Consider the following 18,725-nt stretch of genomic DNA (forward strand, 5'->3'; position numbering starts at 1 on the left):
AACAAGTGAGCGAATTCAGGCGCGGCTAATGGCTCTCGCGGTACTTTAATGTCATCAGCCTGTCGCATCAAGTCAAACGCCGGACAAATTTAGAGTAATAAATGATCGTGTTGTAAATGTTTTATTTGTAAAGGTAATTTTAATAATTACATTTACATGTGGTTTAATTGATTTGAAAAGCAGTTAAATTCTGCATAAGGCTAATGACGCCATTCCTACAGTAACGAAAGAGTACTAATTTAATACGTTTTTGGAAATGTGTCATGGAAGTATAATTTTACTGAAATTATTTAACATACTGTAATTTCATCAATTCTTATTTTTCCAAGCTATAATAATACTAATAATGACAAACAAAACAAAAACATCAATAAAAATAATAATAACTCCATCAATGTTGTTATTATTATTATTAAATAATATAATAATAATAATATTGTCATTTACCAGGTAAAATAAATGCATTCTTTTATTTTGTGGTAAGTCCTTCTTATAATAATGATCTTTTTGTCAAATATTTATTTGTCAGAAGAAATGTGAAATGAAAGAGCACAAACACATTTAATACAACTGCTTCCACATAAGAATATAAGTAGACCACCTAAGATTTGTCTCATTTAAGACTTTATTTTTCTTACAGATATCATCTCTGCTTAGTCTTTTTTATTTACAGTATGTAAACAAGAGAGTCCACAAGACAAGAAAAAAAAAGAAACATGCCCACAGTAAGAATAATCTTTTCCTTTACTCTTCTAGATTTTGTTTGTTTTATTACTTTTTGAATCGAGAAGCCTTTCATGGATGAAAGATGTGCAGAGTATAGATCTTTCTAATGTGTTCAAATATGTAGTGACAATCCACGAGTGCTTTCAATCACATTCCGTAAAAGATGTTGAACCTTGTACAAACACGCTCTTCATTTGGCTTACATGAAGTAAACCCACCCCTCCAGAGGCACTTCTAAGTGCTTCTTTCACATTAAGACAAAAAAAACAATCGATCAAACACATTTGTTTGTTTTGCGAAGTTTACAAAAGTTGATATGTATAAAAAAAGAAAAGCACAACAATATAACAGTTGCATATTTCATATCAAAGGGCGTCTCTCTTTGTACTTTACAAGTCACACATTCAATTACGAACGACAGCGTACGTAGAAATGAATCGAAAGTTTATAGGCGTTTCTCCTAATGTTGCCTGTGATGTAGTGAACAGGAAGTGGGCCCACATTGTGTCCTGACCACACTTACAAAGAAAACTGTCTTTTAATCTCTGTGAGTGAATGTCATGTGGTGGCAGCGTCTGACTCTTCTATTATTTGGAACCATTTTGATGATAAAGGTGCAAATCCAGAAACAACTCTGTTATGAGACAGCAACAGAGGAGCTGCCTTTAGTCTTGTCTGTTGAAGGGGAGGGTCCTCGGTTCAGGGGCGATGTTCGCTCAACTGCTGGCGTTGGATGGGTTTTAGGGGAGTGTCCTACAGGTTTTCCCACTGGGTCCGAAGAAGCTTCTGCTTCGGTCTCTTGCTGAGCAGCTGAGGCTGAGGAGAAAGAATCTTATTTAATAATGCAGGAAGGCTGTGATCCGAGCAGAAAACTAGTCTAGTATGCTGCTGCCTACTTTAATTCTCATTGGTCAGTGAGCGTGATTGTCCAATCAGGACTGAGTATTCCAGAGGTCACTAGAATAATGTATAGTAGTTTTGCTGTTTTCTTACAATTCAGCGGTGGGTGTCCGTATGCTACACTGATGTCATGTGACCTCACGAGGCGACAAGTTATCAATTAGGAGTAACTGGTTAATTGTAATTCAATTTTGCATGAATGTCTTTACATGCATGATCACATGCAACAAAAGTGGTAAAGAGAGCACTTGGTACCTGACTGTGTACAGGATTTCATGTGTTCGGGCCAGTGGGCCTGCTGGCAGGGGTAATCACAGTAACTTGTGTTCCAGCAGCAGTAGAAAATGGCCTCTTTCTTGCAGTTGGCACACCACTGCTTCTTCTTGGTCTCATCCACCGCCTGCTGTTTCTCCACCTCCATCTGTTTCTTCACCTCGGAAACCAGCCTCTCTTTCTCCTGCTCCAAACTCTGTCTCATCTCAGCCATGGTCAGCTCTACACATACACACAGTGGTGATATATTAGTGATTGAAGATCATGTGTGTGTTCCGAGAGAACTGTGTTAACCGTCAAAAGCTAAGATAACACTTACTCTACAATAACACAAATATAGTAGGATTCACACAATATCCATTGCCATGTTTTTTAAAATATAAATTTGACTTTAGTTACCGGCCCTCTCTATAAGCGAACTAAGCGGCTGCTTAGGGCCTCGCCGCCACTGAGGGGCCCCCAAGAGCACATTAAATTACAGCTTTTTTGTTATGTATTCACAACACACATCCATTTCCTAATGTAGAGCCGTACCCACTATTTGTTTTGTGTTGTGTGTCAAAATTTGTGCAATTACTGACTAAACACAACATTGCAGTATCAAAATAAGTGAGGTTGCCAATTAAATGAAAGGAGGCGGGAGTTACTGTCACGTCTTCAGCTGTTCAGCAGACGACGCTTTAGTTTTAAAGTTGAAGAATACACACGACATACTGTAAGTGACATTTAATATTTTTTAACGTGTAACGATATAAATGTTAAACACCCGACAGCATTCACTGATGCAGATGGCAAAATGCTGAATTAGATGAAAGATTTGTAATTTAAGTGATTCATGTCAATTCAGCATTTTATTTGGGATAAGATTAAGTATAATTGTGTGCATATTGTAAATTCATTGAACGGTTATCAATTACACTGAATAAAAAAATATAAAATTATCCTCAAGGGCCTGTGCTAAAAATTTAGCGACACTTTACCTAAAATTGGAAGTAATGCAATTGTCAAATGTTTTGACAATCGAAAATAAACGTGTAATGCAAGGTTTATGTGGTTTTGTTTTTATGACATTCCTACATCCCAAACACATACACAACTAATAGATTTGGGCGTGTTAGGTTTAAAGTGAGCGTGCAAATAATCAAACATTGATAATATCGACTGTATTGGGGGCACAGGGGGACCACAAAACAAAATTCTGCTTAGGGCACTGTAAAGGCTTGGGCCGGCCCTGGGTACAACAAAGTGTTTTTGTTTGCAAACAGAAAAACATGTTCTTAATTTAAAATGCACCACACCAGCTCAATCTGCATGTATAATCAAATGTTTAATAATCTTAATTATATATAATGTTAAATATAAAATAATGAATATATAACTAATTATGTATAATAAAAAATATAAAAAAATCATATATATTACTACCTTTGACCAAATTATCCCATTTCAATTTCTGCATATTAATGCTAATTTGTTTCTGGAATTTCATATAATTAGGTCACAGAATGAAACAGTGATAAATAGTTAATTCAGAAAAACTACATATATGAATAGTTTATTGTCAAAAACAGACTTAATTTTTTTTCAAAAATCATGTTATTGTTGTGCTATCATGTTTTTATTGTGTTTTATTGTGCATTTTGATTGATATACTTGGAACACACATTAAAAACATGTATATGAGATTCAATGTTTTTTGCACTTTAAGAGCGTGTTTCTGCAATGCCGGGTTACCTAGATTATGTTTCATCTCTGACAGCTCCTGCTGATGTAGCCACTGCAATTTCTCAATCTCAATCCTCAACCGCCGAATCTGCATAAATATAGACAAATACCAGAAGAGTGAGCAAACTTTTTTCCGAGTCTTGCAACCTATAAAGGTTTCATATAGTGGATCTTGTTGGATCAGACATTGTGGAATAAATGATCAAGCAGAAGTGATGTTAAGACAGATATGTACAGACCTCTGCAATGGTGTTTCCCGTTGTGCTCTTGGAGAGATCGTTGTAAATCTCTGTCATTGTTCCCTTGATTACGTCCATCATCTGCAATTATGATGAAAGTAAGAACAACACATTTAAATCTGGATTTCTTACAGCTTTTGAAAATATTTAGCCACTCTACCCCTTTTTTTTGTTGAACTCTAGTCTTCCACAGTATAGCATTTTCATTGGCCTCAGCATTAACGCTTCAGATTTACCTTCGTGGTGTATTTGGCGATGTCAGCAGCCACATCTGCGGAGGCAGGAGGGGTGAGGAAATCTACAGCCAAACTGGAGGTGGAGGAACCAGCTGCAGTGTTAACAGGGGACACGTCTTTCTGTTGAACAGCTAGTGAGACAAGAAATTGTGCAGATAGATTTATTTAAATAATATGGCACCATCAAGGCTAATCATGTACCCAGTCCATCTACTGTCAGTTCTGTATAGCAAAGCATTCTGGGGAATCAAAGACTTTTGCTCATTATATTCAAGGTTCAAGGTAGCAACTTGTAAGTACCCTTTACAGACTGCCTGGTCTTGTAGTGAGTGCTGGATTCGTTCGCTCCTGTCTGCGATTGTGATTGGCTCGGCACTGGCGTCGGTGAACCCTGCCCACCCTGCTGCTGTTGCCTCTGAACCTTCTGCATATGCCACTTCTGTGAAGACGTCTGGAATTTACCACCGGCCTGGTTCCACACGGCAGGACGTTGAGCTGGCTGTGTGCTCTCTTTCGGCAGCAGAGGGCGCTGTTTCTTCACCACATTAGAGGCGGCTGGGGCCGAAGGAACAGGTTGAGCACCTGAGGTCGTGGTGGCTGGAACGGTGGATACGGTCGTGACGGGGGCTGGCGGCTTGATGGCTGGCATGGACGTGTCTTTGGGACCGGAATTGAAGGAAGGCGAGATGTTATCTGTGGACGGGGATGCCGATATGCTGGTTGATGTGGGAGCTTTACCTGGATACAAGAACAAACGTGAAAAGAATATTAGAAGATGAAGAAATGAAACCAGAAACAAAATCCAGAAAATGTGATATCTACCTTCGGTTTTAATGGCGGTTTGGTCTTTAGGTGTAGAGATGGGGGCCGATGTGGCATCTCTCTTGGCTTTCCTCTTTTCTCTTCCTCCTGCTTCCTCACCGAGGTCTATCACCAGTTCCCGTTCGGAGTCCGAGTCTATATCCAGGTTCGGGTCTGCAGTTCTTCCCTCTTCCCTTGGCGTCTGTGGTGGGGGCTTGTTCTTCTCAGGAGGATCTTTCTCCACGCCACCACTTATCTTCTCTTTGGTTTGGAGATCTGAGGATTTCTTGTCCCCGGCTGCCGTTCCTCCACCGGCTGAAGGGGCAGTGTCTTGGTCTTGTCCCTGAGCGGATGGAAGTCTCGGCATCTTTTTGGATGCATTTTGGACAGTGTTGCTGTTGTTAGTGTTCTTAGGCTTCTGTTCATCATCGGACATGTATTCACTGTCACTGGAGTCAGATTTGTCAGACTCGTCCGAGTCGCTGTGCTCCACACGGCGGTACACGTCATCTGAGATCTCATCGATTCCTGCAAGTGGAGAGGAGTCAGTTTCAGTTTATGGTGCAGGTGATATATGAAGAGCATTGGGTATTTTATTATGTTCCTTACCAAGTTGAGCTTTGCAGCTCTCTATGGTTTTATCCAAACTCCTGGTTGTTTTTTTTGGAGATGTGAGGAGCACTGAGGTTCCTTGCTGCTGTTGTTGTTGAACGGTCTCACTTAGCTCCTTCAGGTCCATTTCAGCTTTAACACGATCTGACAAAATAACATTAACAGTTGTTCATTTAGCAGACACAGTATTACAAGCAATTTACTTTAACAACCAACAATAAATGTAGCACAAATTCCTGGATCTGATGTTCTAAATAAGCTAAATAAGATGTTATAGTCAAAGCTGTGGGAGGCAGGTTGATTTGAGACGTACCCAGGTTGAGGTTGAGGATACCCCCGGTGCCCGAACTCCGTTCCTGTTTAACCGGTGTGGGTAGTGAAGGCTTGGGGCTGCCACTTGTTTTCAGAGACGCAGGTGAAGCTGTTTTAAAAAAACACGATCAATCAAACGACATTGATCTGTCTCAGAGTGTGCAGAGAAATAAACATTTACTATCCAATTTCAGAAAAAGTTAAACACAGTTACACCAAATCAAGTACCTGTGTAATCCATTGAGTCTTCACCGGCGCTATAGTGACTCGACGAAACTCGCGCCCCTCGTTCGTCTTGCTCCAGGTCTGACCCCGTGTGGACCGAAGAGTTGGTGCTCATTGGAGATCTAGGCATGTCCGTCACAGAGATCCGCCGCCCCGTCCCTCCTCCAGACACCACTGTCTTACCCAGGTGCATCTTGGGAGAGGCGGTCATATCAAAGCTAAACTTGACTTTGTCCGGTTTCTCAGGTTTAACCAGGCCTTTTTTGGGGTTACTAGGGTCCTGCAACATCTGGAACTGGTTGTTGGGTGTGTAAGGAGTCCGGAAGGGGGCGTAATTGAACACGGCGTATTTCTTGCGCACATTTTCCACATAAACCTCCATTTCCTGCATGGCGCTGTTGAAGATACTTTTGGTCTTCTTGACAGAGAACGGGATCTCTTTAGACATGAGGTAACAGTTGTTTAAGGGAACCCAGGCTCTAAAAGAGAACACAAATATTTAAAGAGCACATAATATTTTCATGCATATCGTATTGATGGTTTATCTTATGTGTTGATTTCAACAATCAAATAAAATGGAATCGAATCATACAGTAAAGTAAACATGACAGTAATGGAATAGAAAGCTAACCTGTCATGTTGGCCGAAGAACCGTGCATCCACCTGACCTTCTTTATCCCTCAGGGCTTTAGCGGGCCAGAAGGGAAAACCTTTTAACTTGGCCCACACCAAAGGATGAGGCTGAGACTTCAGGAAAATACAAATTCACAAGTCAAGTTTTCATAAGAATGATGAAGAAAATCTTTCAAGACATTCACATTCTTAAATGCAACATACAGTCGAACTTAAAATACAGATAAAAAAAAGGAAATAGTAGTAGAGTTAAAAAAAAGTGATATATTTGTTTATTAATAATACAGTGCCAATTAAATACATTTTACATTATTATGTTGTGAGACAAAAAAGCTCAAATCGTGTTAATCAGTGAGTTTTGTAAGTCTTACAGAATGAATTTTAACAATCTACCTATGAGTAGATAAAAACCTGGAAATGCCTTACACCAGGGAAAACATTGTTTTCACCTAAATCATGTTCACAACTTATTCACCCTTTGCGTCAACAGGCCTCAATGTAATATTGAGGTTATACAATAATGTAAAAATAAAGAAAATAGAAGACATCATCTTACACAAGGTTCACAGAACCAGTTGTCTCTCTTCTGACAGGCAGACAGGTAGCACTCTGGACAAACTTCAATTTCATTCATCTGTGGATGATTTACAGATAAAACATTATTGAACAGTTTTTATTAGCATGTTCATCTACCACATACTGTGTGTCAAGCATTTAAATTCACCCACCTCATGTTCACAGATCTTGACAATAACTTTAGCAGTTGCGGTTAGCTTATGGTTCCCTAAAGAGGGCATAAAATTGACCAAAAATGTTTTTTTCGATTCGATTTTAAGCCAAAAATATAAACTTTAATAATAGACCAGCACTGACCTCCATTATAAATTATACAGTTGTGTAGAATCCATTTCACGTCGGCCAAGAACGCTTCCGTGCAACCGTACATCTTCTTTTTGAAGTTCTACAAACAGAGCTGTCAGTTGGAGTACATGTCTCACATTTACAACCGTTTACATAAAGTGGTGTCAAAACGTTTCACAAAAAGACATGTTTTGACACCTGTTTTGATGAAGATACTTTCTTCTGCAGAACACAAAAGAAGATATTTTCATGAATGTTGGTGACCAAACAACATTGCCCAATTGACTTCTATTGTATGGACACCAAACCACAGAGACATTTGCCAAAATATCTTCTTTTGTGTTTTACAGAAGAAAGAGTCACATAAAGGGTTTGACCGGCATGAGGGTGAATGACATGATGGGAGTGAACTGTCCCTTCAATGGGAACTAAGCTTATCAACACAATGTAAAATGTAGACAGATACACAAGATCGCTATCAAACCCACTGAGAAGGTTCTTGCCATAAGATCACCATCCGTCACCTACCTTCTCTAACGTGCAGAGGTCCATAGGGTGAAATATATACTCTGCATAATCTGGGTGCTGTTCCAGGGACACAGGCTTCTGAAACGGCTCGGTCTGCAAGATAAATCATTCATTAAGATCTGCTCTGAGGGATGAGTCAACTCGGCCCAGATATTTAAAACTGATACCAACGCTGTGAGTAATGAATTGCAGGCGTTTGACGCTGAGGTATTGGTTACTCACCCCTGGCTGTTTCATCTTCTGAAGAGCGAACTTGAGCAGGTAAGACAGTTGCTCCAGGTTGAGCATGGTCATAGCTTTACTCTGAGTCTCTATGCATTCAGCCACGGTTATTTTCTGAGGCAGAGAGTGAAATCAATGCACCGATTACATAAATCACAGGCATCCAGATCACATTTATGATATGTTCTAAAGCATTCTCAAGACTGTCAGCTTTAAAGCCCAGAGGTCAATATCTGTCAGTTCACAGCGACTGCAAGATCATTCATGTAAGGGGATTAATGTCAAAACCAAAAGATGTTTGCAGCTCCAATTACTTTGGATTGTCCAAGGAAAACAGGACAATAAAAGAGGAAAACATGTAGGAGAAATAAGAGGGACTGATGATGTCAGCATAAAGTAAAAATGTTTTGGAGGCGGAGCAACTTTCCAAGACAAAGGTTTTTCTCCCTGCACAAATAAGGTCAATTACATTTTTGTATATTATATATGCAGCAATAGAATGAATGATATGTGCTCAAAATGATGTTCTTCATAAGGAGAGTCAAACTATTAATCGCTGAATATAAAACCTAAAACTGTCCTAAATATGTTTACATAAATGTGCATGTCTTTATAAATACAGGATTATTATGTGCAGTACACAGACATGTATTATGTAAACTTATTTATTCTGGATGCTATTAATCGCTTAATGGCCCTATTTGTATCTATTTTCTATTTTAATAAAATTATGTTACGGTAATCTACAAAAATTTAAGAATACATTTTATATCAATATCTTTTAGTACACAAAAACAATTTTGTCCCATCAGATTGGCAGAGATGGCGTTGTAAAGCGGGATTCTTTGTGGAGGGTGTGCAGATGTTACCAAAATGGCTGAAATTGCACCTTTAAACTGACAGTCAAGCGACTTCAAGAGAACAAGCCGAAGTAATCCAGACAGATCTGACGCAATACATGAAGTCCTTTAACGTTCAATACCTCACATTCTGGGCAGAACCAGTCGCCCTCGGGCTCTGCGGCCAGTTTGAGGCACTTGGCGTGGTAGACGCGCGGGCAGAGCTCACAGCAGAGCACCTGGCCCTCGCGGTGACACAGCCAGCAGTAGAAATCGTTCCGCCCGTCCTGCGGTACAACATCAACAGGGTCTGTGGTGAGTGCGGGCTGCTTGACATAGTAAAAGGGACCATGTCTAAGCTCACACTGAAATGCAGGCAAGAGAGACAGGGCAGGGGGTCAAAACACAAGCCACAACACTTGCAGGGGACACGTAGCAAGGCACTGAAATAAATCAAGCACGGATAGTAAGCAGTCAAATGACCACTGGGTCAAAAGCAGCGGAAATGCAACCGGGAGGACATTGTGCTGGATTTCCCTCCTAATTTCAGGAAACACACACAATGATGCGTGTTTGACTGGGATTGGAATGAAATCCAAATGTACTCATTTACAAAGTCAAAGATGCCAAATATAGATGCCAACTATACGTAGGTCAATGGAAAGTATTACCACAAAGACAGATGTAGTAATATTTTGGCTACAGTAATGGATCTGGGTAACAGGATTTTTCCTCAAATGTCAAAAAAGAAAATTATTAGTGCTTTTTGATATTAATAAAGGATTGCTTTACGTTAAGAAAATGAACTATGGTTTTATTATTGCTTTATTTTATGGCGAATTGATAACCAGTTTTTTATTTTAAACTACGGTTTAAGCCCATAGTAAAGTTCTGGTTACTATTGTTTTACTATATCTATCAAATGTATACTATGGTTGTTGTGCGTAATTTATTGTCATAGGGGCCAATAGACAAATCTGCATTTGGCATCCTGCATGAAACAATCATCATTGCGACTGCAACGCTATTACAAAAACTATAAAACATCCATTAAAGGGACAGTTTAAACAAATTAAATGATGTCATGTTTTTCACTCTCATGTCATTTAAAACTTGTTTATGAACATTTGGGGGAATGTCTCAATGGTTTTCACACAATGAAAGTCAATGGGGGTCAATGTTGCTTGGTTACCAACATTCTTTAAAATATCTTCTTTTGTGTTTTGAAGAAAGAAAGGCATACGGGTTGACATGAGGATGAGTAAACAACATTTTTGGGTAAACTGTCCCTTTAACGCCAATTAACGTAATTTTTTTTGCATATCGCATTAAGTGAGCACACAGTGGCACCAAAAGTATTTAGTTACCTCATCCATACAAATAAAATATATGAATGTCAATAAATAAACTGGATATAAGCGTCTGCCAAATGCATAAATGTAATGTAAATGACAAAATGTCAAAGTGGTAACGTCACACAAACAACAGTAGAATTTTTCTCAAAACTAACTTCACCATTCCAGGCCAGTTTTGTAACTACGTTCAACTTTGAGCACTATACCACAAAGTGTCCAAATATGTTTTGTTTCAATTTTAAACAGTAAATCTCTTACTTCAGACATTGCATTCGAAACTGTGCTAACCTTCCCTAAAATAAACGCTACTTGTTTTGATATTTTGTTATCCATTGTGAAGACATTCATATACGTGTCCAAATTGTTTAAGAAGCCACTGTAGCTTTTTCAACAGATTTTCCCACAAGGAGTTGACTGCATTCATGCAAATCTTTTATTCAAAACGGCACACAAGATATTTTTTAATAAAAAAACAAAGGCCACAATAAATGTTGATTATTTAGTTTAGCAGTCAAAATAGGATCGAGTGAAAGAGTTTGACTTCCTCTCTTGAGCATTTCTTAAAATGCAACGTACATTTTGAATTCTTTGTATTATCGGGTCTTAAAATCCGACACAAAACAGGCGAATGGAATGCCAACGTACTTGGTCTTTACTGTTGTTGATCATTCCTGGTTTCTTCTTCTTCTTTGAGGGACTAGGTGAAGTGTCGGAGGGAGAGTGTCCATTGGAGGAATGTGGAGGACTGGGTGCTTTCCTCTTCTGAGCGGCCATCGTCTGCTCTGCTGATCCTAGATCAGGGACCGCTGTAAAAGAACGACAGTCTCTTTGTTATGCGAAGCAAAGCCCCAGCTTGGACGGGAAGCCTTTCTATGTGGAGTTTGCATGTTCTCTGTGTCAGCATGGGTTCACTACGGATTTCTCCCAAGGCCCAAAGACAAGCAGGATAAACTTTTGTGTTTAGATTGACTAGTTCTCGCCATTAATATAGCCTTATATACTGGAATGGCGTTAAGAATGTAACAATAAATAAATAAATTATGCAAAGCAAACCCGAATAATACATTTCCTGGCAACCTCTCTCCGTCGGCCATGCGATTGTGACCTTTCAATGTACAAACAACACACACGCCGACAATCTCCACAGGACTACAAAAAGATCAGAAGCGCTTTGTGTCTTTTAAAGAATGTGTTGTGTCAAATCATGTCTCACTACATTAAGATCATTACAATCAGCTGCAGTCATTGAGAGAAAATATTCAGTCACATGCCAGGTTTGATGTGGTAGATGAAAAGAATGACTTCTTCCGAAATCTTTGTTGGAAGTCCATTATATCAGATGAATGCAATGAGCAGCTAAAGCAAATAAATGAAAATAATAGATTACCTTTTGGTGGCATTAACACCTCCATGCCATCAACTTCCGATTCGGTCTTTATTTCCTCCTCAGCCAAACTAAATGAAGAAGGAAGAGATGCTTAGAAGAGACAAGCGAGCAAAAGAAAGAGATGGAATAAGAAACAGAAATCTCATGAGGTCTCCCCCTGAGATAAAAGACGTGGATGATGTAATCTAATCTCCAGAGTTATGTTGTTGTTCATAGCAGTGTTGTCTTCCATTCCTTATCTGAATCACTTCTACTTGTAGGCTGGAGCTAGATATAGCATCATTTTAACCTAAAGCTGCAATCTGTAAAATATTTGGTGGAAATTTGGATTTGTTTGGTTACCCGAGATGTTTTGGGTATCGTGGTCAAGTTCAGACACAATCAAATCTAAAATACCATCAGCTATGGATATGGCTAGTAAATCAAGAAACAGTGGAGTTAAAAGGAACAGTTTAGCCAAAAATGAAAATTCTGTCTTCATATACTCACTCTCGAGTCGTTTCAAATCAGTACAAATATGTTTTTTCCGATGAACACAGAGAAAGCTATTTGGAAGAATGCTTATAATATATAAGGCTTTTTGTTTTATAAATGTCTTTGTTCTGTTGAACACAATCGACTACCGTTGTCATTTCTCTTACTGTGGTAGTCAATGGTGGCCAAGAACTGTAGACATTTATACAGATTTCGAACAATTCGAGGTAGAGTAAATGATGGCAGAATTTTTTTGGGGGTCCCTTATGGTGCATTCACTCAAAAACATGTTAACTATAAAAATTACCATAACAATCTAAATTAACATTTTGCTGCGGTCCTTTTGAAAACTGGTATCTCCATATTTCACGATTACATTTTTTGCCATAAATCATTATTATTAGATAATTGATATATGTAACTGGGTTTTACAAATATCGAACCAATAAAAATTACTCGTCAGCTTTGACAAAACTGTGTGTAGTCATAGAAAAAGTACAGTGCTTTTTCCATTTCCTTGGACATCCGAGGTTTTGGAAGGATTGCGACGATATGATTATGTTATGCTTATTTAAATGTTATTTCAAATTCTATTGTATTTTGTTGGTTTGTAAATGTATTCTTGCTCAGAAACACGAAAAGTGCTTTACAATATCGTTCCTCTGTATCTATATTGTTGTTGCAGACTGTTCCCCTAAACTTGATTGTAAAAGGTTATCTTTATAGTTCTCATTCTTGGTGTGAACGAACCTTTTGGCTTCTTTGAATTAAGGTGGCATATATATCTAATGACTGTCCCTTTAATTTTTTAAGCAAATTTCAGGTGTGGGAATTTCCCCACAGGTTATAGTCTTTTCACATACTACACAATGTGACAAAAATGTTAAGATTCATGTTGTAAACATTATTTAGCGTTCACATTGACAGCTCAGGTTAAGCTGTTGTTTGCTTGTAGACATGACTATTTTCTGTTTTCTCGTTGATAAATGCCACATTGTATTGGTCATTTCCATAAAACAGAATCCACTTGTTAACATTCACACCATACACCACCATAATGTATATGTATATGGTCATATACCGTTTCCGGATCCAAACGCTCTATCAGATGCTATAGGAAAATAACAAGAAATGCTAGTTTATACTGATGGTTTTCTTTGAAACTATGAAAAAACATGATCCTAACATGTATCTCTATAACGAAATCTCAGATGTTCCATGAGGTTGTAGTGTACACTGTGAGTTTATAAAAGTTTGACGTAAATTTGTGGTATTAATAAAAAGCACTCAGAAATGGCTGTTTTAACTTAAAATGAGTGGAGGTTTGGATCAGGAAACAGTCACGATTTAACAAATGGAAAGCCATCTTTCAGCCATGCCATTAGAATTCATGTGTGACCCTAATGATGCATTGTGGGTATTTACGTGTACATAAATGGGATTCATCTTTTCCTCTTAAGATTTGGACACCACTATAAAATCGAGCTTGTTCAGTTTAATTGTATAAGAGCTGCGCTTGACGCTCACATGTTGCATTATGGGACTGACAGCCGGGCGGCCAATTGCTTTGAAAAGTTGGGCTCTTCTTGACTTTATGCAAATACCAAGCAACAAACGCCAGGCAACAGCCGATCGCTTTGAAAAGTAGGCGAGCTAAGATTATGATGTATGTTCCCGACTGCTTGTAAATGGTGGATTCATTTCGGAGGCGTGTTAGCGTAAAATAATGATACGCATTGAAGCAAGCACCTTTCTCCGCTGTTGTAGAAATACTTTTACACACAACGCTGGCTAAGATTTGTTCGTGTGCTACACTTGGTTAGGATACAATGTTAGATTGCAGACAATTCTCTAGTATTATCTAGTTGAGTTAATTCATCTTTAAAACTCATAAATACAATTAATACTAGTACTATTAAATATTATTATTTGCGCAATATTAAATAACGTGAGTGAACTAAACTGATTTGTAAATAAATTTTGAGACTGGAAAATATGTCTATGCTATTTGTCATCTGAAAACTTAAATAAAAAACAAAGAAGTACAAAAAAGATGAAGGCCTAACGTCACATGAAACCACAATGTAGTTGTCCTTACTCCCCCCACTATGGAAAAACCCACTGTGTTCAATCAACAAAAACCTTCTCAACCCCAAGGGAAGGGAAGCATCGCCAAAAAGGAGCATATAAATGACAGGTGAAAGAGAAAAGGCGGTCCACGGCTCACTGCAGAAACAAAACCCTACAATAAAGAGGCCTTGATCCCATTCTCTGTGCAAAACCGATGAAAGGACAAGAAAAGATTAGAAGCAAGCAACGGTCCTTCATTACGTTAAATCAAGAAGCTTAACAGAGGTTGAACAGGATGGATGGAATAGATCAGGCTAGGATGAAACCTTGGCCTTCTGAATGATCATGTTTTGATCCCATGATTCTCGTTGAAGGCCACGGCTTGACATCCTTTGAACGCTAGTAAATAAAGGCCCAAAAATCCACATACCACGGCCGTCTTTCGTTTCGATAACTGGACACTTGCCCAAAAGACTATGAGAAACGAATGCACATAAATCCTTAATGGCAAATCCTCAGTCATCAATAAGACTCACCTTTATCACAAGCAAACAGTCCAGCTCGATGAGAAAAATGATCATGGATGATATAAAAATCGACAGCGAAAAAGGATTATGGCATATGTGAGAGGAATAATATTAGTCTGGAGAATGAATATCCACATCATTAAACTCGAATAACTCAGAAAAGGAGAGAAATGCACGTCTAAGCTTGTAGCCAAAGGCCCGAGGGCTCTGCGGTTTTTACTGTACTGCGAGCTTCATAGATATGATTTCTCAACAGAACCCTCCCATCCACGGGGCCTCTCTTCAGAAAGGTCAAACAATGTCAAGCCAACTGCGTGGCTGAAAATCCAAACTGCTGAAGAGCAAATCTCAACCCTGAGATCAAACAAACAGGAAGTCCTTCGGCCGATCCAATGGAGAGAAAGAAAACTGCCGGCCTGCCACCAAGCGGGCCTCCGACACCGTTGGCAAAACTGGATCTTCTGGATCGATGGGAGCCGGCGAAACGTGTTCACATATTCATCAGACGGAGCAAACAATCGTAGGTTCTCGCAAACAGAGCCAAATACAGAGCAAGGCAGCTGTGAATGTGGAGATAACTGGTCAGAGAGTGAGCTGAGGTCTTTTTTCTCCCTCTTCGCAGGAAATGAGAATGCCTCCCTTCCCCCACCGCCCGGCTCACGCTCCCCCTCCCCCTCCCTCTAGGCCAGAGACGCGGGCTCTGGCACGTCAATGGCACGGGAGCTTACAGTAAACAGGGAGAGAAAGAGATATACCCGTCCGTGTACTTGTAGGTCATTCTCAGGAGCCACGGCCGAGAAAAACAAGAGCAATGCACTTGAGTATCAACATGCAAACGAAGACTTCGCCGTTCAGGCAAAGCTAAATCTCCTCCTGGCCGTTAAACAAAGCTTGTGGGCTGCGAGTCACTTAAAGGCCATCGACGTTCATTTAAGGAGGCACAGTTTCCACGGCAGATGTTGACGTCGATACGGTTTCACTTTCCCAGTTGCTCTCGCTGGCAAAATACCCACTGTGGATCATTTCCTTTATAAAGACCAGAGTCAATCACGACAGCATATGTATATTATGCAATCGTGATTGCAATTGAATTAATTGTTCATAATTGCAGTATATCCACTTGCTGACTATTTGTTTTGTCATAAACAGGTGAAATATGATACGTGCCGGATGGGTTTTCTTGAAACGCAGCCATAAATATCATTAGAAAGGCAGAGGAACCGTGGGGAACGCAACCCGAGGATTCTGGTCCCGTGTGAATTGTGATCCCTTGTTTTGTCTTTTGATCGAAAGCTCACTGTGTATGTGTGTACGGTGGTGCTATTTTATTGTTGACTTCATTAATGTTGTTAAACGATTGTAAGATTACTTAACTGATGAAATGCAAACAATATACACATCGCTTTTGTCCTTTCGAACCTTGCATCTTGGTATTTCATAAATTATATTTTTTGCCATATTATTAGTCACTCTTTACGTTGGTCACTGGGTTTTGCAAATATGTAAAAAGTGCTTGTCAACATTTACAACGCAGTGTTTAATCATATATATATATGTACATGTACACACACACACAGTATACACACATACATATGAAACCTGTTATATCAATTAATTGAAAATAATGTCTCACAAAAGGTAAATACCATTTTAGTAGATTACAGTCTTTCTATGGGGACATTTAGAAGTGCAATACTTCCATGTACTTTATACTATATCTTATTCTACTAAACATTTTCTGTTATTCCTCTATTTACTTGTGAAGCTGCTTCGAAACAACTCTGTCTAGATGTAAATGTTTAGAATAGTATATATGTAGAATAGAAGTAAAATGTTAATGTGTCAATGTATCCTTTTGAAATGTAAGCGTATGGGAAAACATATTTTTGGATGTCGTGCATGAAGTCACAAAAACCCTTCCCAGAATAATCCGTGCTCGAGCAAAGCCTTAAACATTAACAGAAACGTGACAGAAACCTTGCTTCTATTTTTACCAGGGTGCAAAGGACCAACACAGACAAAAAAACACGCGAATTGATATGATAAATATACGAGATCCAGACCCAGGCGGATTTAGCTGAAATCCTCTCAAACGTGGCATGACACCCTGTGCCCTGTAATGCGTGTATATATACAGTCCTAAAAACATCACGGCATGTTATTCCATAAAGAAATGACCAACACGCAAACGAATACATATAGTAAAATGTAACAAATTGGTGGACCACACCCGAGGTTACCCATCCTGCCCCTCTCTAGATGACCACAGCTGGGGCTCTCAGCTCACTAATAGGCCCTAACAGATGCCTCCATTTTGTGTGGTGTGGCGTGGCTTGTGACACGCACAGACAATGACACAGGCAATCACCTTGACAAAAAAAGACATCACCCCCAACTGGCCTGCCACCCACCCCGTGATATGTTGACCGAACCAGCGATATGGGCTTAACACGCTGTAATGCAAGACAGTTTGCCAGTTCAGCATTAGCTGTCTTGCTTTGCAGTGTAACCATGTGACTAAGTCGAACAGAGGCCAAAGCTCTCTCTCTCTCTCTCTCTCTCTCTCTCTCTCAGAGAGAGAGAGCGAGTCTCCCTCCCCCTCCTTCCTCTGGCCTGTTTTTCTGAAACACAGGCCTTCCCAGTGACTGAAGAATCAAATCTGCAATTCACAGTGTTAGCAGTGGATTCAAACAGTAACATGACGACAAAGGACACACGTAATAATAAAATATCAAGCTTACCTCTGTGGATGCATGGCTGAAAGAGTGTAATGTCAATACTTATAAAACATGGAGGACAACCTCAGCTTTTAGACAGAGGAGGGCTCTCCACACTCACAGCTCAGGCCTGTGTGCTCAGAGCAGGGCCGTGACTGGCTGCCCTCCCACAAGCAGGATGCAAAGCCTCGTCTGATTGGCCGAAGCGCTTCCTGGGTAATTATCTTTGTTCAGTGCTGGCAGGATCAGTTGCGGGTGCGGGAAGAGGCACATGAGAGAGAGAGAGAAAGAGAGAGAGAGAGAGAGAGAGAGAGAGAGAGAGAGAGACAAAAAGTAGGCCTCACTCGCTCGACAAAATGCTCACCTAACCGGTCACGTTTGTTCTGGCGTTGTGGAATGGAGGTTAAGCATCAAAATTGATGTGAATATTGACATTTTGTGACGGCTGTTTTGTTTGTCATTGCTCCCTGTGTGTTGTAGGTCAGAAGGCCTTTGTTCAGACCCTCCCCCACTGAGAAATAAGAGACATTTTGCTATTTGTGCATGATAATAGTGCAGACGCAAGAACTTCCTGTGCATGTTACAGCTGCGGATTCATCAGAAATATAACACAAACACTATTGAACACGTGTATTGTTGTCTAAATAAATAGCAGCTATAAACATTGGCCTTACGTGTGATGTCTTTAGTGTTGGATGACGCAACATACCAGTTGTAAGAATAGAAAAATCAAGTCATTCATCGTAGTCGAATAAATTGTTTTATGTAAATGAAATGTAATATTTAAAAGGTGATATTAAAATGTTTGCCGTTGTGTGTCGCCTCTCTGTTAAGTTGTTCACATTTGATTAAAACGAGCCCCGTGAATAAAAGCGCTCAGGCCTCGGTGGTAAATGGATGAACACGCTTTCACTAGGCCGCAAACAACGCTGTCTGCTCACTTGCACGACACTGACCCCTACTGGAAAGAGAGCACACGACATCACAATCCTGATGCGCAGACCTCCCGCCGAGATGCGCAGATAGATCGTCGTAGGACATTCAAGCAACGCTCGTTCATGTC

The 18,725-nt window shown here is 39.7% G+C and overlaps 1 protein-coding gene across 3 annotated transcripts; it reads right to left on the reverse strand.

The window, feature by feature from the left end:
* Positions 1–453: 453 nt before the first annotated feature.
* On the reverse strand, positions 454–18,047 carry prkcbp1l (protein kinase C binding protein 1, like). 3 transcript variants are annotated; one of them, XM_079478465.1, is made up of 20 exons: positions 17,687–18,047; positions 11,875–11,942; positions 11,133–11,293; positions 9,276–9,419; positions 8,294–8,407; positions 8,072–8,164; positions 7,556–7,643; positions 7,411–7,466; positions 7,239–7,316; positions 6,681–6,796; positions 6,053–6,528; positions 5,826–5,933; positions 5,510–5,656; positions 4,922–5,428; positions 4,400–4,837; positions 4,100–4,230; positions 3,864–3,944; positions 3,634–3,712; positions 1,882–2,121; positions 454–1,542 (listed from the first exon to the last, which is right to left on the reverse strand). In XM_079478465.1, the coding sequence occupies exons 1-20, from the start codon at positions 17,698–17,700 to the stop codon at positions 1,364–1,366; spliced, it is 3,318 nt and encodes a 1,105-aa protein (XP_079334591.1). In that variant the 5' UTR covers positions 17,701–18,047; the 3' UTR covers positions 454–1,363. The 3 variants fall into 3 exon arrangements, with proteins under 3 accessions (XP_079334591.1, XP_079334589.1, XP_079334590.1); XM_079478463.1 differs by having other exon boundaries at positions 9,276–9,497; XM_079478464.1 differs by lacking the exon at positions 17,687–18,047 and adding an exon at positions 14,955–17,440 and having other exon boundaries at positions 9,276–9,497.
* Positions 18,048–18,725: the final 678 nt, after the last annotated feature.

The sequence above is a fragment of the Barbatula barbatula genome (assembly GCF_947034865.1).
Source record: "Barbatula barbatula genome assembly, chromosome: 17".
NCBI lineage: Eukaryota > Metazoa > Chordata > Actinopteri > Cypriniformes > Nemacheilidae > Barbatula > Barbatula barbatula.